The sequence below is a fragment of the Portunus trituberculatus genome, chromosome 50 (assembly GCF_017591435.1).
Source record: "Portunus trituberculatus isolate SZX2019 chromosome 50, ASM1759143v1, whole genome shotgun sequence".
Taxonomy (NCBI): Eukaryota; Metazoa; Arthropoda; class Malacostraca; order Decapoda; family Portunidae; genus Portunus; species Portunus trituberculatus.
Genome location: NC_059304.1, coordinates 16,079,767 through 16,100,985, shown reverse-complemented (window position 1 = coordinate 16,100,985; position 21,219 = coordinate 16,079,767). Strand labels below are relative to the sequence as shown.

Genomic DNA, 21,219 nt, shown 5'->3' with positions numbered 1-21,219 from the left:
CGACCTGACTACCTCTCAATTTGCTCCTTATGTTCGCCTTCCACTCATCCCTGGCCCACACCTGAGTGGCTGTCATGCGTGCTGTAGCCTCTCTGTGCCTTTGCCTGGTTCTGGCATTGGGATGCCTCTTTAAAGCACGCCAGGCACGGTACTTGGCCTCAGCGGCAGCACGGCACTCTGGGCCAAACCAGGGCTGGTCAGATGCTTTGTTGGTGTGGTTGGAGTGAGGCACCCAGCTGAGCTGAAGGGCGTGGAGTAGCTCACTGAGTCGCTGGACCTGCTGGTTAACATCACCACGTAGCACTTCTCCCCAGTCTGTATTTCTCAGAGCAACCCTGAGAGCATCCCAGTTGGCCGCCTCCCACCGCCAGAGAGTGCGGGTAGAGCTCTCCTCACTCGGTTTCCTGAACTGGATCCTGGTGAGGACTGCCACATGGTCGTAGGTACCAACAAAGTCTAAGGGAAAGCACTGTATCGAGTGGCGAGGGAGATCCGTCACAACGGGGTCCAGTGAAGATCCCGAACGGTGTGTGGGGAAAGTGACGTGGTTGTGTAAGTTGTACACAACCAGCAGGGTGTTGAATGCCTCCTGGACCATGTGCTGGTTGAGATCACCCAACACCACTACACTATCACACTGACTGGCTGTCGACATGGTGTCAAGGTTTTCAGTGAGGTAGTCTAACAGCACTGATCCCTGCCATGGAGGCCGGTAACAACCCACACACAATAATCCTTTGCCGTTACCGTCAATTATTTTCAGCGCGATGAGTTCAAGTTCTCTGGGCACTGGTGTGGGAGGCTCCACCACCTGGACGTTGAGCGTCTCTTTGTGACAGAACGCTACACCGCCACCCTGTGTCGATCTCTTTCCTTATCCAGGTGGAGTAACCTCTGACACGGGCATAGGAACTCGGCACTTTATCGTCTCTCTCTTTCTCTCTCTCTCTCTCTTTCTGTCTGTCTGTCTGTCTGTCTGTCTGTCTCTCTGTCTGTCTGTCTGCTCTCTCTCTCTCTCTCTCTCTCTCTCTCTCTCTTTTTTTTTTTTTTTATTTAAACATAATTTATACAGAAGAACATGTACCCAAAGGCGCACTGTCGTGTGCTACCTATTCTAAGGGTACTACAATCTATTTCTCTACAATATTTACAAGACTTAAAAATAGATAATATACAAGATGGTCAGCATGTAAATGGAGCACTATTCTTTTCACTTCACTAGCACTATTCACGCACTGCACTACACTGAGTGTCACGTCACAAAGAGTGTCAGAGGAGTTGGCAGTGTCTGTCTCCACTTATGTGCCATCAGTTTGACACTGTGTGTGTTCATCTCCTGGACGTGAGGCACCGCGGCCGTGAACAAGTTCCACATCCTGGAGACGCGTCCTGCGAAGGTGCGTTGATGCTGACACCCGTGGGATCGCGGCACCTCTACGGCGTCACCACCATTGAGCACCGTTCTCGTGCTCCGTGCGGTGACTCTCAGAGGATGACGCAGCCCTGCCAGATGTGGCACTCTTTGCACCTGTGCCTTATGGAACACTACGATCGCCGCCACATCTCTGCGGTGTTCCAGTGAATCAAGGGACGCTCAGGCTCTGGGTGAGGTGGTATTGCAGCATCTACTAGCCGTATGGCGCGGCGTTGGATGCTGTCCAGTCTCCTTCTGTGTGTGGCGGCACAGGACATCCAGGAGAGAGCTGCGTACTCAAGGTGGGGCCGCACCTGTGCCTTGTACAGCAGCAGTCTCCCCTTCCTGTCGAGGAAACTGGCGATCCTTCTGAGAGCGGAGATCCTGTGAGAGGCTTTCTTGGCAATGGTTTTGACATGGCTGTCAAACCTCAGCCCTCGATCCACCTCCACTCCAAGTATCTTGACGTCATCTTGGAGTGGGAGAGCAGCAGCGCCAAAGACAACTTTCCTGCCATTGCTGCCATGGCGGCTGGGGACCGAGAGACAACCATTGCCTGTGTCTTCTCCGGCGCGAATGTCACTTGCCAGCGAGCACCCCACTCCTCTATCACTCGTAGCTGCTGATTGATGGCCTCAGCAGCCCGCCCACTGTCCTGGCGTGGATAGGTATAGGAGAGGGTGCAGTCATCAGCATAGGCCTTGACTCCTGGCAGTAGCTGGAGAAGATCATCCACGTAGATATTCCACAGGAGTGGGCCAAGAATTGAACCCTGTGGCACTGATGCCTCCACAGGCAGGGACTCAGATGTTTGCCCGTTGACAACCACCTTGAGGCTTCTGTCCTGCAGGTAATTTCCCAGGAGTCGTAGCAAGCCACCCTGGATGCCTTTAGCACGAAGCTTTTCTAGTAATCCGTTGTGCCATACTTTATCAAAAGCTCCTGCTATGTCCAAAGCAACCACTATAGTGTCCTTGCCGTCGTCGAGGGCGTCCTGCCACTGCCTGGTGAGAAGCATCATTAGGTCGGAGGTTGACCTTCCAGGTCTGAACCCAAACTGTTGGTCTGAGAGGAGGGCATTGTCCTTGAGATGGCTACACACCACCTCTGCCACGACCCTCTCAAACACTTTACCCACCACTGACAACAGGGATATGGGTCTGTAGTTTTTTGGGTCCGTCCTGGAGCTTTTTGTGTGCAGGAACTACTCGAGCCTCCTTCCACACTGAAGGCCAGACGTTTTCCCGTACACAAGTTGTGAACTTGGGTGAGAGGGGCAGCCAGTTCCTGGGAGCATCGCTTCAGCAGGTGCGGGCTGATGTCATCAGGGCCGGTGGCTTTCTGTGTGTCCAGCCCCGCAATAATCGCTTCACCTGCTGATGCGTCACCTCCACCATGGTGACAGTCTTCTCACATTGCTGGACCAGCTGAGGCGGTGGCTGCTGTGGATTCCCCACCTTCATTTTCCAGCAAACAAGGAAGCCAGCAACTGTGCCCTCTCCTTACTGCTGGTGGCGACAGTACCGTCCTGCTTGCTGAGGGAGGGATGGATTCTTGGTGGCCAGTTCCTGTTTGTCCTTAACAAGGGACCACCAAGTTTTGTTTCCTACGCCAGTGCCACACAGTTTCCGGCGCAGGCTTTCCTCCCACTTTTTTAAGGCCCACTTGCTGGTTACCACCATCCTCCTGCATGCAGCCCTATGCAGGTCCTTGTTGCGCCGAGTCGGGTTCCTCTTGTAGCGGAGCCAGGCAGCATACTTTGCCTCAGCAGCAACACGGCAACGGTAGCCAAACCATGGCTGATCCGTCGGTCTGGTGGTGTATTCCCTGTGTGGGACGTGGCGTCTCTGGAGGGCGAGAAGGTGAGAGGTGAGTGCAAGTGCTTCACTCTCTGCTCCTCCCTGTAGCAGAGTGGCCCATGGGGTGTGGGTCAGGTCGCGGCGCAGGAAGCCCAGTCTGCTTTGTTCCACAGCCAGATGGTGCGGGTGGTGGCCTCGTCCTGAGCCACGCCCACTTCCAGCTGTGTCAGTACAGCGTGATGATCAGAGCTGCCCACGAGCCCCAGCTGATGACACTGAAGCTTGTCCTCCTGGTAGTCTCTCTCTCTCTCTCTCTCTCTCTCTCTCTCTCTCTCTCTCTCTCTCTCTCTCTCTCTCTCTCTCTCTCTCTCTCTCTCTCTCTCTCTCTCTCTCTCTCTCTCTCTCTCTCTCTCTCTCTCTCTCTCTCTCTCTCTCTCTCTCTCTCTCTCTCTCTCTCTCTCTCTCTCTCTCTCTCTCTCTCTCTCTCTCTCTCTCTCTCTCTCTCTCTCTCTCTCTCTCTCTCTCTCTCTCTCTCTCTCTCTCTCTCTCTCTCTCTCTCTCTCTCTCTCTCTCTCTCTCTCTCTCTCTCTCTCTCTCTCTCTCTCTCTCTCTCTCTCTCTCTCTCTCTCTCTCTCTCTCTCTCTCTCTCTCTCTCTCTCTCTCTCTCTCTCTCTCTCTCTCTCTCTCTCTCTCTCTCTCTCTCTCTCTCTCTCTCTCTCTCTCTCTCTCTCTCTCTCTCTCTCTCTCTCTCTCTCTCTCTCTCTCTCTCTCTCTCTCTCTCTCTCTCTCTCTCTCTCTCTCTCTCTCTCTCTCTCTCTCTCTCTCTCTCTCTCTCTCTCTCTCTCTCTCTCTCTCTCTCTCTCTCTCTCTCTCTCTCTCTCTCTCTCTCTCTCTCTCTCTCTCTCTCTCTCTCTCTCTCTCTCTCTCTCTCTCTCTCTCTCTCTCTCTCTCTCTCTCTCTCTCTCTCTCTCTCTCTCTCTCTCTCTCTCTCTCTCTCTCTCTCTCTCTCTCTCTCTCTCTCTCTCTCTCTCTCTCTCTCTCTCTCTCTCTCTCTCTCTCTCTCTCTCTCTCTCTCTCTCTCTCTCTCTCTCTCTCTCTCTCTCTCTCTCTCTCTCTCTCTCTCTCTCTCTCTCTCTCTCTCTCTCTCTCTCTCTCTCTCTCTCTCTCTCTCTCTCTCTCTCTCTCTCTCTCTCTCTCTCTCTCTCTCTCTCTCTCTCTCTCTCTCTCTCTCTCTCTCTCTCTCTCTCTCTCTCTCTCTCTCTCTCTCTCTCTCTCTCTCTCTCTCTCTCTCTCTCTCTCTCTCTCTCTCTCTCTCTCTCTCTCTCTCTCTCTCTCTCTCTCTCTCTCTCTCTCTCTCTCTCTCTCTCTCTCTCTCTCTCTCTCTCTCTCTCTCTCTCTCTCTCTCTCTCTCTCTCTCTCTCTCTCTCTCTCTCTCTCTCTCTCTCTCTCTCTCTCTCTCTCTCTCTCTCTCTCTCTCTCTCTCTCTCTCTCTCTCTCTCTCTCTCTCTCTCTCTCTCTCTCTCTCTCTCTCTCTCTCTCTCTCTCTCTCTCTCTCTCTCTCTCTCTCTCTCTCTCTCTCTCTCTCTCTCTCTCTCTCTCTCTCTCTCTCTCTCTCTCTCTCTCTCTCTCTCTCTCTCTCTCTCTCTCTCTCTCTCGGAAAGGAGGGTTTCTTTTTCTAGAAGGGAGAGAAGGGAAGGAGTATACCAGCCATAACCGTAATGATACAAACGGTATACGTAGCCAAACGGTGCATGGTTTCTCTCTCGTTGTTGTTCTCTCAGTTCGTGATGGATTCCATAACACTCGTTGTCTCACCTCTACCTTGACGCGACAGTGTGCCAAGGCAAGACTCGGGGCGTGGGATGGCTGGGTTGTGTAACCAGACGGACCGCACGGGGCCGCCTCGTCCTTGGCGCCTCGTTTCGGGATAATGACGACCACGTAAAGAACGTGTGGTTAATTAAGGGAAGCGATCCGCTCCCCTTCCACATCCCACCTCCGCTTCCTCACCCTCTTACACTGCCTTTCTACCTCTTGCGTCCCTCCATCCCACTTCTTCCTCATCCCTCGGCTCCCCACCCCCCTAACATTTTTCGTCCTACTACCCAACCTACCCGCTCTCCCATCCCTGCTGCCCTTACCCCTACCTCAGTAGTGCCATCTCTCCTTTTTCATATCCCAGATTCTACCCACTATCTCTGCCGCCGCATCCCCCTCCCCACCTGCCTCGAGTTTAAAACGAGTAGGAAGGAGAGTTAGTGTGTGTGTGTGTGTGTGTGTGTGTGTGTGTGTGTGTGTGTGAGAGAGAGAGAGAGAGAGAGAGAGAGAGAGAGAGAGAGAGAGAGAGAGAGAGAGAGAGAGAGAGAGAGAGAGAGAGAGAGAGAGAGAGAGAGAGAGAGAGAGAGAGAGATCTATACTTCAGTTTTCCCGCTATGCTAGATATGCTGAAATAATATTGCAGTTCACTAAAAGATCAATAATTGGCCTCTTCTCGTCGTCCTCGGGCCAGTACAGTGCCTTGGGTCTCTGTCGTGGCGCCTGGAGGAGTCACGTACAAGTGGCCCTTATGACAAAATCTAATTATAGATCTGGGAGGAGCAGCATTTATTGGGGCTTTGGTAGCGCGAATGGAGGCAAACCTGCGGAGCGTCAGTCAAATTTAGAGGGAAAAAGAGCGCAGGGCAAAAAGTCACCGCCATTGAGAGAGAGAGAGAAAAAAAAAGAGAGAGAGAGAGAGAGAGAGAGAGAGAGAGAGCATTGCCTACTACGTTTATTGTTTTTAGAACGTTACATTGCAAGACACCAAAAGACGTACTCGCGGGAATTTTTATACATAAGTCCACCAATACTCACTCACACACTCACTCACTCATTCACTCACTCACTCACTCACTCACTCACTCACTCACTCACTCACATATCATCCCTATCGATTAATGTATGTAATTTCTAAAGTTCCCTCCTCACTCGTCACTTTTTGTGTTGGATTTAATTAAATGGAAATGATCCCATAATGTACATACAAGTCACTGCACATACACACACACACACACACACACACACACACACACACACACACACACACACACACACACACACACACACACACACACACACACACACAGTTCACCATCGTCATCACACCAAGCCATAATGGGAGGGAGTTGGCAATTAACGCTTTGAGAAGAGCAGGCTTAATGACAGGCTGTAATTAATTGAATCTCCGCGGCAGGAACAGTGAACGTGACGAGACGAGGACTGATGTCTTGATCTTTTTTTTACGTAAAAGGGTAAAGCTGGCCAAGGGCAACATAAAAACGAAAAAAAAAAAGGTTCTGAGGAAATTAACCACAGAAAATAGATAAATGTCTTGAAACCTCCCTCTCTATGAAGTTAAGTCATAGGAAGTTGGAAATATCGAAGAAGGTAGGGAGTTCCAGAGTATAAATGATTGAGAATACTACCTGTCAGTTACTTGCCCTCACACTCCATAAGAACATAATGTAAGTTGCAACAAGCCATTACACCTACACTAATCAGTCTCTGTAAAAAGGTATTCTTTGTTTCCACTACAATCCCCATCCATAAATTTGTCTAATCATCTCTCAAAGCTCTCTAATGAGTTGGCACTAACCACTTGATTACTGAGTCTTTGCTATTCATGCTCCACTACTTTTGAGAATAAATAATTTTCTTTCTGTCTTTTTTTTCAGTGCTAGCGTAATCAGTTTCTACCCGTTATTTTCTCCTATCCTAACCTTGAAGATTTGGTTTATTCCCGTGTTATATCCCTCATACCACTTCAATAGGTTTTCAACCCCCATTAATCTAAAATTTCACTTCTATACCCTTCCTATTTTTGGAAAACTTACCAAATCCTTTACATACAAATTCAATAGCTGTAAATTCAATAAATTTACACTTCTATTGCCTTGGAATTCCATAGCCATAAACTTGACAGCCGTACATCCCCGTAGCATTGGTCAGTATGGTTTTCGTGTCAGGACAGCGAGAGTTGGAGAGTGAGCGCTATGTAAAGCCATACGTTCCTGTAATGTTGGTCAATAAGGTGGTAAGTGTCGGGAGAGCGGGAGGGAGTTTGAGGGTGGCATGTACTATACAACAGTAGTTATCCAGGCAGCCTCGTCACTACAGGTTCATATGTAGGACAGGGAGGCAGCCGGAAACCATTAACCACTTATCTTCCTCTGTACTGTAACACGCACACACGAGAGAGAGAGAGAGAGAGAGAGAGAGAGAGAGAGAGAGAGAGAGAGAGAGAGAGAGAGAGAGAGAGAACTTGATAATATCCATGATATTAGCTACATTGGTAAAATAACTTTATTAGACAGAATTAACTGGTAGAGTATTGCTATAAGTTAGATCACACACACACACACACACACACACACACACACACACACACACACACACACACACACACACACACACACACACACACACACACCGCGTAGTGTAGTGGTTAGCACGCTCGACTCACAATCGAGAGGGCCGGGTTCGAGTCCCGGTAAGCGGCGAGGCAAAAGGGTAAGCCTCTTAATGTGTGGCTCCTGTTCACCTAGCAGTAAATAGGTACGGGATGTAACTCGAGGGGTTGTGGCCTCGCATTCCCGGTGTGTGGAGTGTGTTGTGGTCTCAGTCCTACCCGAAGATCGGTCTATGAGCTCTTAGCTCGCTCCGTAATGGGGAAGACTGGCTGGATGACCAGCAGGCGACCGAGGTGAATTAACACACACACACACACACACACACACAGAGAGAGAGAGAGAGAGAGAGAGAGAGAGAGAGAGAGAGAGAGAGAGAGAGAGGAGAAGGAAGGGACACGCCGTGAGTTGAGCGCATAAAGTAGGTAATTGAGTGTCTCGCCTTGCAAATGAGAGCATAGCCGTGGCCGAACAGTGACGAGAGAGAGAGAGAGAGAGAGAGAGAGAGAGAGAGAGAGAGAGAGAGAGAGAGAGAGAGAGAGAGAGAGAGAGAGAGAGAGAGAGAGAGAGAGAGAGAGAGAGAAGTACTTTCAAGTACAACGTGGAGAGTAGTAATACAATGCCACCACTTGCCAGTCAGCTGTCAACAATGAAAACTTGAGTTGGTCTCATTTGCTGCACAGAGTGACAGGGGCACACACACACACACAGACACACACACACACACACATAGACACACACACACACACACACACACACACACACACACACACACACACACACACACCGGTAGCTCAGTGGTTAGAGCGCTGGCTTCACAAGCCAGAGGACCGGGGTTCGATTCCCCGGCTGGGTGGAGATATTTGGGTGTGTCTCCTTTCACGTGTAGCCCCTGTTCACCTAGCAGTGAGTAGGTACGGGATGTAAATCGAGGAGTTGTGACCTTGTTGTCTCGGTGTGTGGTGTGTGCCTGGTCTCAGGCCTATCCGAAGATCGGAAATAATGAGCTCTGAGCTCGTTCCGTAGGGTAACGTCTGGCTGTCTCGTCAGAGACTGCAGCAGATCAAGCAGTGAAACACACACACACGTGTGCGCGGATAGGGAAACAGACGGGTAGATGGACAGACGGAGAGAAGCTTGGTGCAATCCCCTTAACTTAGACACGAGGGGATGCTTATACCAGTAATACCTTGGGACACGAAACGCCATTTTACTTACCTGAAAGAGAGAGAGAGATAGAGAGAGAGAGAGAGAGAGAGAGAGAGAGAGAGAGAGAGAGAGAGAGAGAGAGAGTGGGGGTGATGGAGGGGGGAATCTTGACATTTTGATCCTTAGAGAAAAAAAAAAATCGTTACTTTTTTGTCTTAAGTGTGAAACTGACTTGCCAAGGGGAGGAAGGGAAGAAGGGAAGGGAGATGAGGGAAAGAGAAGACGATGTAAGACACAGGGAAAGAGAGGACATGGAACAAGCAGGTGGGAAGTAACTTGGGAAACAGTTGTACGAAAGGAAGAAAGAGACGAATCTAAAGGAGGGAAAGGAAAAGGAAGGGAGGAGGAAATGACGGAGGGAATAATGGAATGGACAAGAAAAGAGCCAAAAAGATAAAAGGATAAGAAATGAAAAGAGGGTTGAAGTAGTAGAAGGGAGAGGAAGAAAAATGAAGGATACAAGAAAGAATGGAGAAAAAAAAGGAAGGAAGGGAGGAGAGGAAAATATAAATAAAGGAAGAAAAAGATTCAGGAAATAAGTGAAAAAAAAGAAGGAAAGAAGAAAATAGAAAAATAAAACAGTGGGAAGAAGCGGTAGGAGAAAGAAGAGAGGAAAGAAGGAAGAAAAGGGAACCGGATTGACACACGTGTTTTCTCTCATGCACTCCATAAACTGGTCTTGCCTTGTAGTGCATCGCTCAATCCATGTGTGAGGCGTGGACATGCTGCAGACTGGCTTGGCCTGGCCTGGTCTGGTCTGGTTGTGGTTCGTTAGTCAGTGAGGTGGTGTCCATGGGCCGTCATTCAGTCAAGCTGTCCCGTATTCTTAAACGCTTTGCTCTTTCACTATCACTGCTTTCTAAAGGCTCCAATTGAAGATACTTCCTCGTGTATTAAGAGTATTGTTATGGTTCTAGTGGCAGAATGGCAAGATTTCTAGTTTATTAATAGGAAAAACTGTCTTAAAAACCCGGCTAGTTATCTCTGTGGCCTTGGAAAATTGTCGTAGTAAGAGGAGGTGTTTCTGAATACGGGCGTTGTGTCTGGGAAGATTACACTTTGAAGTAACATTGATTTCACATAAGAGCAATGTAATAAATATTCAACAATCATAAATGTCCACGTGAGAGGAAATTATACATCATTGTTCCTATTGCTAAGGCTTGTATAGTGAAAACTGCTCCCTCATCGTGAAAAAAAAAAAAATGTGAGCCAATGTAATTAATTGTCTGAGGTAGTAGTAGTAGTAGTAGTAGTAGTAGTAGTGGAGACGAGAGCATTTGGAAAGTTTGATAAGAGCCTATATTGTTTGAAAATAGTATCCCGGAGGTTGACGTGCATGAGGTAGCTCGTCACGTTAGGTGTGTTGCGTCACCGTCATCCTCGGCGCGGCAATCAAGGATGAAACGCAGCGGAATTACCAGCGAACACGGAAACAAAATAGGAAGCTCATTAGGGTGGAGATCAAGGGAAGATGATGATAAAAGCGCCTTACTATAGATAAACGGTTGGTTGTTTAAACCACAACGCAACAGAATGAATCATTCCTCATATATGTTAAGAGAAAAACAGTATTCTTTAAACCGTAACGTAGCGGAATGAATCAGTGTTTGTGTCTGTCATTCCTCAACTTTGTAAAGAGAAGAATAGGTATTATTGTGTAAATGATAACACCGTGGGACGAGCCCTGAAAGTCTGAAACTGCCAAAGAAATGTAAGGCATATCTATATGATGGAGAAATGTATACCCTTACATTCGTAGTTAGGCAATATATATACTGCATGGTAGTATAGTGAAGTGTAGATAGCGACGTCTGGCAACTCAGACAACGCGTCCAATAAGCGATGTTGGCGTAACACTGTTACTTATGGAGATGGTCCTGAAATTCCACTTCCCTGTATTTGAATGTTGGCAATAAGTACTTAGCTTAACCCTTTCAGTACTAAGACATTTTTACCACGAGTTTGGGTAGCATTAAAAACGATTTTACTTAGATTAAGAAGGGTCTATGGAAATCAGACGATCAATGACCAGTGTTTTCACTATTTTAATCCCCACATAAAAGTCTGAAGCTGTATAAAATCACTAAATAGTAAGCAGAATAAATATGAAAACACGTCATGATATTGAAGGTGTTAAGCATTGTGCACCCTTCACTTACCACACGACGTTACGACACAATACCTTACTTTTTCTTTTGTACTAAAATTTCTTAAGATTTATTCATTTGTAATCACTCATAAATCTCCGGTAATCTGGTAATCTTGTGAATACAGTTTCTCCAAAGTACTTCAATGAAAAAATAAACACACGGTAATGGAAAACTAGAATTACATGGAAAAATGGAAGAAAGGAAAGAGAAAAGAAAGCAAGCATTAGAATGAAATAATAGGAATAGGAAGTACAGGAAGGGAAGGAGAGGAGGAAAAAAGTAAGGAGGGAAGGAAAAAAAGGGGTAACAGCTAGGGAATGAGATGGAGGGATGGAATAGGCGTAACGGAAGGAAACAACCGGAAAAGACTCGTGACTGACGCTGCCCTCTGACCTCTGACGCTGAAGGAGGAGAATAAAAGGAAGTAAAAGATTGGATGAAGAGGAAAATATGGAGAATACGAGAAGGAACAAGGAAATTAGGAGGAAAAGGAGAGAGAGGCTAAGAAGGAATTGATGAAGTGTGTGTGTGTGTGTGTGTGTGTGTGTGTGTGTGTGTGTGTGTGTGTGTGTGCGTGTGTGTGTGTGTCTCTGTGTGTGTGTGTGTGTTTGTGTGTGTGTGTTTTCATTAATGTGCACGAGATGCTGATCAGTCCATGTTAGCACTAATGAACACCTCGCCGCCACACACACACACACACACACAGTTCGGGAGTGCGCATAGAAGATAAACATACACAAAATTTTATTTTTTATTTTTTCATATAGTATAGGACGTCCTCCTCCTCCTCATCATCATTATCATCACAATCATCATCATCATCGTCATGATCATTCAAACATTTCGTAGGAAGCGAAGTGAATTGTGGAAAGGTTGAAGGAAAAGTTCAGTGGGTGGAGTTTGACGTGGAAAAAAATTTGTAAAGTAGAGAATGGTAATGAACACGAAGCGAGATCTACGGAAGGTTCCTGAGCGGAGTGCAATAGGAAGGCATGAAGGGAGTTTCAGTGAAGTGTGTAGACGGGAGGGCACGGTAAAGCATAGTTTATCATCACAAGTGTCAGGAATAACAAACTGCGCAAATCTGTGTCAATAAACAGCGTCCACGTGCTGAGTCTGGCCTGCGTTGCGTTTGTGTGTGTTGGAATGTGTGTCAAGAAGCTACGTAATAATCAAACGCTCTAGGTTCTATTTGGGGCTATGACTATTTTCTAAGGTCTCAAATGTGTTCAGTTGGATTTTCATGAGTGTTTCTCTAGTTGTTGTCGCAAAAACCGTATTAAACTTATTAGAATGACGAAAATACTTTAGAGTCTGCTATCCTGATGATACCACCCTGCATTTTTCCACAGAACGCCTGACTTTTGAGTTCATTAAAATTTCTGATTGGGACAGAGCAAATGTAATGCCTCAAAAATCAAATTCCTCCATTTATTTATTCGATACAACCTTCCAGACAACTATCCCGTCTTCTTCCATGAGACTCACCTGTCCCCCTCTTCTACACTAAACATCCTCTGTCTTTCCTTTACTTTTAATCTAAATTGGAAACTTCACAGTTTCTATGAAGTTGGGTGTTTTGCGTCGTCTCCGTCTCTGCTAACTTTGCATAGTAGTCTTATCCGTCAATGTATGGAGTATATGTTTTCTATGTATGGGAGAAAGGAAACAAGAATTCCACTCATTATAGCTCTTTTAGACAGGATGGAATCAATGCATGTTTCCACTTCTCCCGCGGCTTCGCTGCACAAGACTTTCTTCTTTCTCTGGCGCCTATTCTTTCCATCTGTTTAATGCAAGAGTTAACAAATATTCTCAATCATTCATTAATTCTTCTGGCCTTCCGGCCTGCATCTGTATGTCCTTCTTGCTATGACTTGAACTCATTTAAAAGTCATTTAAGTCTCAAAATATTTGTCCCATACAATTAGCCTGATCCTGCCCCGGAACCAGCATTTCAGTAGGTCTTTTTTTATTGCATTTTTATTACCATGGCCGGTTCCCTTCCTGCATAGAAAAAAAATAGCTTCCAATAGAACCAATGAAACATTGTTAAGAGAAAGCACTGAGGTGTTTAAGAATAAGGGCCCTTCCTCTGTAGTTATTGATTATAGTGTGTTGTTCAAGTCTTTCTTACCCTTGGATAGAAGCGTTTACTAATACTTGAATAAGTGTAAGCAAGTCTCACCTCCATTCAGCTGCGTCCTTGCTGTATATTAGTTAACCCATGGCGTTGGAAGCCTCAACTTGGAACGAAAAGTATGAGAACATGACGCCTGAGAGTATGTAAATGCAATGTTGTGTTAGTAGGTCTTAGTATGTCAACTGTTGTCACCTGCAGTGCACACAAAGAAAACTCCTATGTTGTGAAAATGGGACTTGTTTGTATCCTTGAAAATCCCTTACATTATTTATCCTTTTATTTTCAAACATAATTCTTATTCTAGTTTATTCGAAGTACCTAAAATTAACAATTCAAAACCTACACACACACACACACACACACACACACAAGCACCAGTGAGGGTGAAACATTCATTTGCTTCAGTGTGTAATTTCATCTTTTATAAGTGAATGTAATTAGTTAATGTCCAACGCATAATTCACAAATATTTGAGTTTCCAGCAGTCATGCCTTTCACATACCGCGTGGAGTAAAGAGTGATCCACATTATGATAACAGTGTGTGTGTGTGTGTGTGTAATTCACTGTTTGATCTGCTGCAGTCTCTGACGAGACAGCCAGACGTTACCCTACGGAACGAGCTCAGAGCTCATTATTTCCGATCTTGGGATAGGTCTGAGACCAGGCACACACCACACACCGGGACAACAAGGCCACAACTCCTCGATTTACATCCCGTACCTACTCACTGCTAGGTGAACAGGGGCTACACGTGAAAGGAGACACCCAAATATCTCCACCCGGCCGGGGAATCGAACCCCGGTCATCTGGCTTGTGAAGCCAGCGCTCTAACCACTGAGCTACCGGTGTGTGTGTGTGTGTGTGTGTGTGTGTGTGTGTGTGTGTGTGTGTGTGTGTGTCACCCACACTGTTATACCGCTACGGCAATGAACTCGGATATATCCTCCCCCCTCGCATACTCCACCTGCGATCGACTCCCCCCCCCCCACACAAAAAAAAGAGATATAGTGCTGGATAATTTTCGCATGCTAATAAGCAAAAGGGACTCATTAGTCTGGAATTACACCGATACATTTTATTGCAGTCACGAAGCTGTAAAAAAAAAAAAACACACACACACAACTTGCGATGACCATAGACTCCAAGAGGATAAACACGTGCATTAGCCAGAAAAGAAAAAAAAAAAGGAAAAGGAAAGGATGAACTCATTTTTTAAACTTACTGAACTGTAAAAAGAAAAAAAACGCGATATATCGTCAACCAAAAGTATATAACGCGTGGATTATTCACAAATGAAGAGAAAGGAAAGATGAACGTCCGAATTTCTCAACGTAAAAGTGCGGCGAAAGCTTCATCCCGTAAAGCACAAATACGGGATAACCCTGTAATGTAGAGCTTACCTGAGGAGCGGGGAGCTGGACGGGACGAGAGGAGGAGGAGGAGGAGGAGGAGGAGGAGGAGGTAGGACAGATAGAGCCTTTAAAGCAGGCAGGAGAATTGGGAATTATCTAAGAGAGAGAGAGAGAGAGAGAGAGAGAGAGAGAGAGAGAGAGAGAAAAGTAAAAGTAGTGGGTGTGGGATGTTAGTTGCCATGTTGCCTGGTTGCCTGGTTGCCATCTGTGCGGTTCAAATCATGCAAAAGTGTGTTAATGTTTACTGCCCAGTAAACACTCGCGCCACTCTCGTTCACTTGGTGCTCCGAGCTCCCATCCCTGGTGGTGGTGGTGGTGGTGGCGCACCTGTCGTTTGGGTACATGGCTGTTTTAATATGCTTTTCCAACAACGTTTCTACCACCAAATGTTAGACTTCAGTAATAAGGAGGGAAGATCCCAACACTTGTCGTTGCCACCCAGCTGCTCGTGTGGCTAGAATTCTGATTTATGGTTTATGAAATATAGTATCGTGTTCAGCCGTTTCTGTGGACGCCTTCCCAGTCAGGTTTTGTTGGGAGTCCTTCCAGACCAGCGGGAGGAAGCTAAGTCATCCTTCGCTTCAAATCAACAGTCCACAGGAAAATGACGCACTGCGACTTAAACCTTCACCACCTTACTTTTATTCACGTGTCTCCCTCTTTCCTTTTTCACAGTGCTTCTTATTCCAAGTCTTCTCATCAGTTTCTTTCTTGCGTGCCTTTCCTTCTTTCTTTCTCCTCCACCTTCTCTGTCCCTCTCCGCCGCCACCGTGCCTCAGCGTGCCAACTCTCCATAAGTTTCCTGATATTTTCCGATGGTGAGAAATTAACGTGAGAACTTGACCGCCACTCCGCCACATCAATTCCATATTAATGTTGAAACTTGTCTTCAATATTTCCATTTGCAGCAATAGCAGTAGTTGTAGTAGTAGTAGTAGTAATAGTAGTAATAATAATAATAATAATAATTGATGGTTTATTTATCAAGAAAGTTTTACAAAGTCATTTATAAAACGTCATGTCTTGATTTACAAAAAAGTGCTTATCCATTTAGGTAGTTACATGAAAGATAAAATAAGTTCAAGAAGTTACTAAAATAAAGATAAAATACGTACATAGGTATTTACAAGGCATTGAGTTTAGAGACAATATATGGTATTGGAGACTTCTGGTATCTTGAGGTCCTACACCTTACTGACTGCAAGAGTTGACTACCTCTCCTTGTTTCCCTACCATGGACATCATATAAGGTCTGTGGCAAAATATTTCTGAGCTCAGGTGTGCTGAGCAGACCCTGTCCAAACTTTATTGTTGCTGCTTCTCGTCGCTTGTATAATGATTCTGTATCAAGTAATTGCAAAGCATGGTTGTAGTTAAGATAGCCCTCACCCAGTATAATTCTAAAGCAACGCTTTTGAAGTTTTTCAAGTGAATTATGCTGCGCTTGCGTGAGGCCTGGGTGCCACACAGGTGCAGCATATTCGAGGACTGTTCTTATATGCCATGAGTATAATGTGAACATTACATTTGGACTAAAAGAAAATTGTCTTGCTCGATATAGAATAAAAAGGAGACTGCTAGCTCTACTGATGATGTGAGTGATATGATGGTTCCAAGTAAGATCTGAATTAATGTGGAGCCCAAGTAGCTTGCAAGAGTGTACTATCGGAAGTTCATGTCCACTTAATTTAAGTTGTGGGAAGATGATAGGTCTTTTGGGTGGGCACACAATCATTACTTCACATTTAAGGGGGTTTGGGCACATCTTTATAACTTCACAAAGAAGTAGTAGTAGTAGTAGTAGTAGTAGTAGTAGTAGTAGTAGTAGTAGTAGTAGTAGTAGTAGTAACAGCAGCAGAAGTAGTGCCAGTGCAGCAGCAGCAGTAGCAGTAGCAGTAGTAGTGCAGCAGCAGTAGCAGTAGCAGTAGCAGCAGTAGCAGCAGCAGCAGCACCAACAGCAGAAATGATGGTGCAGCAGCAGCAGTGGCAGCAGCAGCAGCAGTAGTAGTAGCAGTAGCAGCAGCAGCAGCAGCAGTAGTAATAGCAGCACCAGTGGTAGTAGTAGCAGTAGTAGTAATAGCAGCAGCAGTAGTAGCACCAGTAGTAGTAGTAGCAGCAATAGTAGTAATAGTAGAAGCAGTAGTAGTAGTAGTAGTAGTAGCAGTAGCAGTAGTAGTAGTAGTAGTAGTAGTAGTAGTAGTAGTAGTAGTAGTAGCAGTAGTAATAGTGGTTATAGTAGTAGTAGTAGTAGTAGTAGTAGTAGTAGTAGTAGTAGTAGTAGTAGTAGCAGTGGCCCAGTCTTTCTGTGATGTATTGGTTGGCAGTTTAACCGAAGTATGTCATGTAAATACTGTGATAAACAGAAACATCTCAAACAGATGACACAGCGTGAAGGAATGCCACTATGGGCTACTTCACTACCACGCGCTGTTTTTCTTTTTCTTTTTTTTATCTATTTTTTCAATGGTGACGCGTGGCTCGATGGTCATCGGGATGTTCTCTGGCACGCCGTGAAAAGTGGTGTGTTTGTTTCATAGCTGTTACCGCTCCTCACCGCTCCTTCCTGAGCTCACAGTGGGATGACGCAATGATATCAACACGCTAAAAGTATGACGAAAAAATAATGTAATACAAAGTTCATTCCTGATTTGATACAAAATAAGATAAAAGAACAAAATGTGAATGATCATAACATGAATAGCAATGATAATAACGTAGACCTGTTAGCGGTGATGTGGAGTCGCTTGTCATCCTAGACAATTTTGATTCCTCGACTCTAATTTGCAGATGTAATACAGTTGACCATGGCAATATTTACATGATTGTAATCGCTGTTATGTAGAAATAACATTGAATAAAGATACTGAAGCAGTGTTGTTCATTGGGTTTAAATAATCCCGCCCCGCCGCGCCAAGGACGCCGTGGTGGTTGGTGCAGCTGTAATGCCTTTGGTCGGCCACTACAAGGAGGGCGCCCATGACCAGGTTGGGCCTCACCAGCAACAGTAGCGGTGTGTATCTCCTAAATCCATCAAAGAATGTATGCAACTCTTCAGAATTTGAAAAGTGAAGGTAGAGGTTTATGTCAGCAGAAGCCTTGTCCACGAGCGTGTTGAAACCGTTGTTTCAGGCATGCACATGGCCCTTGCTGCAGTGTTGAACTGACTCTAAGCGATCTGTCAGTATACAGCGGTACCAGCACTGTTAGTGTCACGGGGTTTGTGCCCCTCTTGCCTTAACCTCGTGACTAGCGCTGCTTCAATCAAATACTTACAGGAGCAAAAGCAGAACCTAACCTGTTTATTCTAGATTGAAATTCGTTCTGTCCAACTCTCTAACGCAAAAGTTAACCAATACTCTCAATCATTCATCCATTTCACTGGTAAACTCTGGAATTCCCTCCCTGCATCTGTATTTCCAAATTCCTACGACTTGTCTTTTTTAAGAGGGAGGTATCGAGGCATTTGCTCCCAACTTTGGCTGACGCTTTTACACTTTTTAGAGAGCCAGCACTCAAGTGGGCCTTTTCTTTTAATCTTTCTTTTTTTACCCTTGGCTGGCCCTCTTCCCTACGAAAAAAAAAAAAAATTCTATTAGATAATCAAAATCTAGAACGTGGAGCAGAAGCAGCAGGAGCAGAAACCATAGCATCTTCCGTTACTCCTCCCCCCCTCTCCTTTCCACAATATCACTGCGTCATCCCCGTCTTGGCATCGGCCCATCCGTGTGTCGCAAACCACGCAAGTTACGAGTCCCGCACAGCGTCGCCGGCAATCGGAATTTCTGTGAGAGAATATTCGCTCTTTACGTAGCGTAACGCGCGAGATGACAGCGCGACGAGTAAGATACGGCGCCTGGAGGTATTTTGGGCGTTGGGATGTGCACCTGTTGGCCAAGGGGAGGGGCGCCGTGACCAGGTGTGTCCATCACTGCGCTGGGATTGAAGGGTAAGTGACGCATGACACATGGAGTGTGGTGCGGTAGGCGTGTTAATAGATGTACCAGGATGCCGTGGAGGAAAGGAGGCAATACCTCATTCTTTGAGTTCCAGCCGTGCCACCACCACCACCACCACCACCACCACCACCACCACCACCTCACCTCACATCCACACTGCTACACTCATCTCTGCTCCCATTATTACTTCATGAAGGAAAAATGAATAGAAAGTGGCACTCCCGATCGTTCACATCCCCGCCCCACCCCAAGTTTGCCCCGTCCCGTCCCACAGCGCTCCTCTCTTCTTGGTGCCTCGCCCCATTCCTCGGCGCTGCTTCCCTCGAGAAGTAAACATAAAAACATGTCGGTGACGACACGCTCGGGACTCTTCCTTGACACCTTCGTTTAGGCCTAATGAGTGGCGCCGCTGCCTGGCCTGCGAGGAAACAAATTCTGGAATGAGTGATGACGAGGCTGACGGCCACCCAACCCTTTACGTCCACTCCAGAGGAGCGGATGACACGTCGAGGCCGAGCTGTTGCTCGCCGTGCCAGATGCTATCGTGATTGGTGGAGTTGCCGAGCTGCGCAAATTAATCGTTCATAAATGTCAGCAGCCCTGCTCATCATTCACTCTTTATTCGGTAATAACACTTTTCATTCCTGACCAAAAGTTTGAAGATGATCAAGCATCAGCAAGAAATATCGGCACCATTTGTCGCGCCGCGCACCTGGAGACCGGCGTTGGCGTCGGCTTGACACGGTGGTGTCATCTTGGCAGGGCCGGCAACACTCAAATGACAGGCGATGTCAGTTCTGCTATGATGACGTCAGCCTGGCATGGGTAGTATTACCCAAGGTCGGTTGGGTTCGGTTCTGGTTAGGCCAGTCACTGACAAGAGATATTACTGACTGTGTTGAGCGATGTCAGTGATATGGGCAGCGTCCTCCAGGGAACGAACGATATCATATTGAGGGGACAGTGACAGGAATCTTGTGATCGGTAGCCATCAGTCACCCCATTAATCGGCGAACGCTGTAGTGTAGACAGCAGTGTGAAGGGAAGGGCTAAGCGTGGTGATTAAGCTGCTTCCACTTCACGTCTCTGTAAGCGTCATAACTCAGCCACGCCTCCACCTACTTACTTACGTGTGGTATGTTTGGCAAAGAGCGTTGCCGAGTCCCACGAAGCCGCGCCCTGCCGTTTGATGGACTACCGCCTTCCTGTGTCAGGTGACCTTCTCGGTACTTCCTCCAACATGAGACGAGACAAGGCAAGGCAGGTCATCAACCCAGTGTCTCGCTTTATGCTACTGTTCATAAACTTTATAGAGTATGTCTGCAGAGAACAGGCCAGTCAACTCTGTGTGTGTGTGTGTGTGTGTGTGTTTCACTGTTTGTTTGATCTGCTGCAGTCTCTGACGAGACCACATAACACACTCCACACACCGGAAAGCGAGGCCACAACCCCTCGAGTTACATCCCGTACCTATTTACTGCTAGGTGAACAGGGGCCACACATTAAGAGGCTTGCCCATTTGCCTCACCGCTTACCGGGATTCGAACCCGGCCCTCTCGATTGTGAGTCGAGCGTGCTAACCACTACACTACGCGGTGGTGTGTGTGTGTGTGTGTGTGTGTAATTCACTGTAATTCACTGTTTGATCTGCTGCAGTCTCTGACGAGACAGCCAGACGTTACCCTACGGAACGAGCTCAGAGCTCATTATTTCCGATCTTGGGATAGGTCTGAGACCAGGCACACACCACGCACCGGGACAACAAGGTCACAACTCCTCGATTTACATCCCGTACCTACTCACTGCTAGGTGAACAGGGGCTACACGTGAAAGGAGACACACCCAAATATTTCCACCCAGCCGGGGAATCGAACCCCGGTCATCTGGCTTGTGAAGCCAGCGCTCTAACCACTGAGCTACCGGGCCGTGTGTGTGTGTGTGTGTGTTTGTATGTTTGTGTGATTCAGCAGGCTTTTAAGGGTTTCATGCTGGTGACTGGCAGCTGTATCCTCCCTGTGAAAGTTTATATTAGATATCATAGAATTGGATCCACTAATAAAGTTCCTATTATTTCATTGCACACATCCTATCCTGCTCTAAGGCCGCACCAACTGTTGCTTATCATTACAGTCACTACAACTCTCTCTCTCTCTCTCTCTCTCTCTCTCTCTCTCTCTCTCTCTCTCTCTCTCTCTCTCTCTCTCTCTCTCTCTCTCTCTCTCTCTCTCTCTCTCTCTCTCTCTCTGTAGTGAACCGCACTACTACTACTACTACTACTACTACTACTACTACTACTACTACTACTACTACTACTACTAGTACAACTACTGCTACTACTACTACTACTACTCCCTAGTCAGCACCGAAACTCCGGGACATAGGCACCGCTCGACTCATCTCCGCTCGCTTGTGTATCCAATAATAAACAGCAGTAATGTACATCTCTAGTTTACCTCTCCATCCGTGTCTTGGCTAGTCAGAGAATACTACAGTGGCTAAAGCAAGTGGTAGCGGATGGTAATTGTAGTGGTAGTATGTGTGCCGTGGTTGGTAACTTTTATGTATTGATGTCGCAGAAAAGGTAAAAGTAATGAGTGTTGACAAGAGCGAGTGATAAGTGGTAGGAATATGTGGTGGTAATGATGTACGTACTCGTGTGCCTTGGTTGGTAACTTGTTGGCACTGAT

General features: G+C 46.5%; 2 protein-coding genes across 7 annotated transcripts in view; one reads left to right on the top strand and one right to left on the bottom strand.

Annotated features, from left to right (window-relative positions):
- The window catches only part of LOC123499894, a 6,794-nt gene extending 429 nt beyond the window's left edge, over nt 1–6,365 (bottom strand). Inside the window, exons 1-2 of the mRNA XM_045248428.1 lie at nt 6,344–6,365; nt 5–873 (exon numbers count right to left, since the gene is read on the bottom strand). Of these exons, the coding sequence (XP_045104363.1) occupies nt 5–873; nt 6,344–6,365 (891 nt within the window). The remainder of the gene's footprint in view (nt 1–4; nt 874–6,343) is intronic.
- The window catches only part of LOC123500157 (zinc finger protein 385B-like), a 157,881-nt gene that overhangs the window by 79,379 nt on the left and 57,283 nt on the right, over nt 1–21,219 (top strand). The window lies entirely within an intron of this gene.